Source organism: Wolffia australiana, chromosome 5 (assembly GCF_029677425.1).
Source record: "Wolffia australiana isolate 7733 chromosome 5, ASM2967742v1".
In the NCBI taxonomy this organism is placed as follows: domain Eukaryota; kingdom Viridiplantae; phylum Streptophyta; class Magnoliopsida; order Alismatales; family Araceae; genus Wolffia; species Wolffia australiana.
Window position 1 is genome coordinate 18,748,836 of NC_135839.1, and position 2,735 is coordinate 18,751,570.

At 55.9% G+C, this 2,735-nt stretch overlaps 2 protein-coding genes across 2 annotated transcripts; one reads left to right on the forward strand and one right to left on the reverse strand.

Annotated features, from left to right (window-relative positions):
* Nucleotides 1-152: 152 nt before the first annotated feature.
* Nucleotides 153-1,129, reverse strand: LOC144703689 (Late embryogenesis abundant (LEA) hydroxyproline-rich glycoprotein family). The gene has a single exon (XM_078575919.1). It carries the CDS (start codon nucleotides 1,084-1,086, stop codon nucleotides 334-336), a length of 753 nt encoding a protein of 250 aa, XP_078432045.1. The 5' UTR covers nucleotides 1,087-1,129; the 3' UTR covers nucleotides 153-333.
* Nucleotides 1,130-1,331: 202 nt separating this feature from the next.
* LOC144703690 (uncharacterized) lies at nucleotides 1,332-2,205 on the forward strand. The gene has a single exon (XM_078575920.1). The coding sequence runs from the start codon at nucleotides 1,377-1,379 to the stop codon at nucleotides 1,833-1,835; it is 459 nt and encodes a 152-aa protein (XP_078432046.1). The 5' UTR covers nucleotides 1,332-1,376; the 3' UTR covers nucleotides 1,836-2,205.
* Nucleotides 2,206-2,735: the final 530 nt, after the last annotated feature.

The window sequence follows — 2,735 nt, forward strand, 5'->3', positions numbered from 1 at the left end:
CGCCGGTCACAAAGCCCAGAAGCTGCACGCTCGAGCAGTAGAAATCGAAGAAGAAACAAAGAAACGATCAGATACCCTCCCAACACCGCACGATACAATTCCAACGGCTCAGATCCTCCTCCCATACTGGGCCTCAATCCAGGAACAACGCATTGAAGTCTAATAACAGCGGGCCCGGAAGCCCATTTTATAAAGAAAGAGGAGAGGGCCTATTAAGGAATATGAACTACCCCGGGGCTAGCTGGTCTGACGTTGACAAAAGTCCCCGTTGACATCCGAGAAAAGAAAATCTTGGAAAAGAAAAAAAAAAAAAAAAAAAACAAATTTCGCCGTTCACAGGTACCACTTCCAGATCTTGATCCGGAGCTTGACCTTACAGTTCACGGCGGCCGAGCCGCCGCCGGCCTTCCCGCCGGGAACCGCCACGTCAGCGGCGGCGCAACTGACACGTAGCCTGATCTTCTTTGTAGTCACGCTCCCCACCACGGCGCCAGCCTTAGCCTCGAGAACAACGAGCAAGGGCACGGCGGTCTTTTTCCTCAGCTCCGCCGCCGCCGCCGGCGACCCCAGCGGCGCCGCCGCCGCCGCCGCCGCCGTCTTCAGCGTCTTCTCCGCCCCCGGCTCGTGCCTGAACCCGGGCAGCGAGCCCTCCCCGAGCCAGACATCGCCGGTCGACGCGCCGATCCGGACCAGCCCGTAGACGAACCCCACCTTCTTGTTCGGGTTGACCGCGGTCACTGTCAGCTCGACCCTCGAGCTCAGATCGCCGCCGGCGGTCACGTTGAAGGCGGTCAACCGCGCCGAGGTCAACGCGAAGGACGGGCTGCGGGGTCGGTAGACGAGGTAGAAGACCCCCCCGGCGACCGCGGCCAGGACGACGAGCCCGAGCACGGCGCAGGCGGCCCACGCGCAGCACCGGCCGCCGCACCCCCGCCGGTCGCGCCGGCGCCCCCGGCTCGGCGCCTGCGGTCGGTAGGCCGGCAGCGCTGACCCGTATCTCTGCGCCTTGGTCGCCGGGAAGACCGGCGGCGCTCCGCCGCTGTTCGCCACCTGGTTCGCCGCCACCGGCTTCGCCCCCTCCGCCATCTCTCTCTCTCTCTCTCTCTCTCTCTCTCTTCTCCGACGACCCCCCCTCGCCCATTAATAAACCCGGTCGCCGGCCCAGTTGGCCTTCTAAGCTGGCCGACGTTGACCCACCGACGGCGGTTGGCCCGTCGCTCCCCCCGGGCCCATAACGTTAAACACGTGGGTAACTAATCCTTAATGGGCCTAATGGTCTTAATGGGCCTAATGGGCCTAATGGGCCTTGCTTGTGCTTATATAAGTGCCAAGGACGAAGCACCACTCGAGGTTGAAGAAGAAGAGGAAGCTCGTCCATGGAGGTGGCGCCGTCGCTGTGGACGACGGTGAGCGGCTGGCTCACCCCCTCCGTCCTCTTCGTCGTCGTCAACGTCGTCATCGGCACCATTGCCGTCACCTCAAAGAGCCTCAGAGCCGGCTTCGAGGCTCAGCCCTCGCCGTCCTTCCTCGAGAAGCTGAGACCTTTCCGCGGGCTCGATTCCGAAACCCTAGATCGCGAGGTCGAGGGGGGGTCGGCGACGAAGCGGATCGCCGCGAGGCTGGTTCGATCGGTCAGTGCCATGTCCCCGATCCGAGTCGCGGAGCGGGCGGAGGAGCCGCCGAGGCCGCAGTCGGCCCGGCCCCGAGCCCCTCCCGATGACGAAGAGGTTGACGCCAAGGCCGACGATTTCATCAACAAGTTCCGCCAGCAGCTGAAGCTCCAGCGGCTCGACTCCATTGTCAAGTACCGCGACATGCTCACTCGAGCTAAATGAGAAGGACCCCCTTTTGGTTTCTCGGATTATAGTTTGCTCTTTTGATTTCGCTTTGCAAAGTTTGTGTTTTTCGTGGAGAATTGGAGGTGAAGGTCGATGAAGGGCGGTGGGTTTGTCGGGATCGCAGGAAAAATCTACTGTCTTGGGCGAGCTGTCAGATGCTTCAAGAAGGAAGATTGAACTTTAGCTTGGTGAGGATTGATGATGCTTGAAGAACACCAAGTTGTCTTTTTCAACAGTCCTCCGCTTGGTGTCATTGCTGCGTTGTTGATGCCCCATTGGGCCAAAGATGACATTGTTTCTTTCTGCATCTTCCTTGCATTGGTTTGTTGAATCGCTTGGTGTCAGAGAAGATGGATTTTAATCTTTAGCCCTTCTTTTTCTAATGAATGAATGATGCGAGTCTCTGAGAGATCATCACTGTATGTGATGATTGGACATCTTGGAAGGTAATGTGTTGGCGGGATCAACACAAAGTTTTTTGTCTCATTCGTAGATGCTGGCTACGTAGTAGGGTTAGCTTTCCATCCTGTTGGGGTCCACATTATTTCAGGAAAAAAAATTAAGGATTGTAGGTAGTTAGTGAGATTGACAGTGATGTATATGGATTTGTATGTTTTATTTTAATTGCAGCCATTCATTTCTAAACCATTAAAAAAATAATGCCTATCAATGTCCCCCGGTTCTAATGTCATCATCCATCATTCGTCTGGGATCTGAGATCATCGCCGTCTTGCACCCAGAGGGGTTGTTTTAAGTGAAATATCCTTAGTTGCTGTGGAATCCACTAAACTGGATTGTGAATTTAAATGAAGTCAAACTTTGACTTTGTACAGAGGTCTTCCGGGTTGGTCAAGAAGACACCTGGTAGGAGTTGTATTTTCAAAGGACTAAAAAAAG

Excerpts from the sequence above, each read along its gene's own strand:
- LOC144703689 (XM_078575919.1), bottom strand. The coding sequence starts at position 1,086 with ATGGCGGAGGGGGCGAAGCCGGTGGCGGCGAACCAGGTGGCGAACAGC.
- LOC144703690 (XM_078575920.1), top strand. The coding sequence starts at position 1,377 with ATGGAGGTGGCGCCGTCGCTGTGGACGACGGTGAGCGGCTGGCTCACC.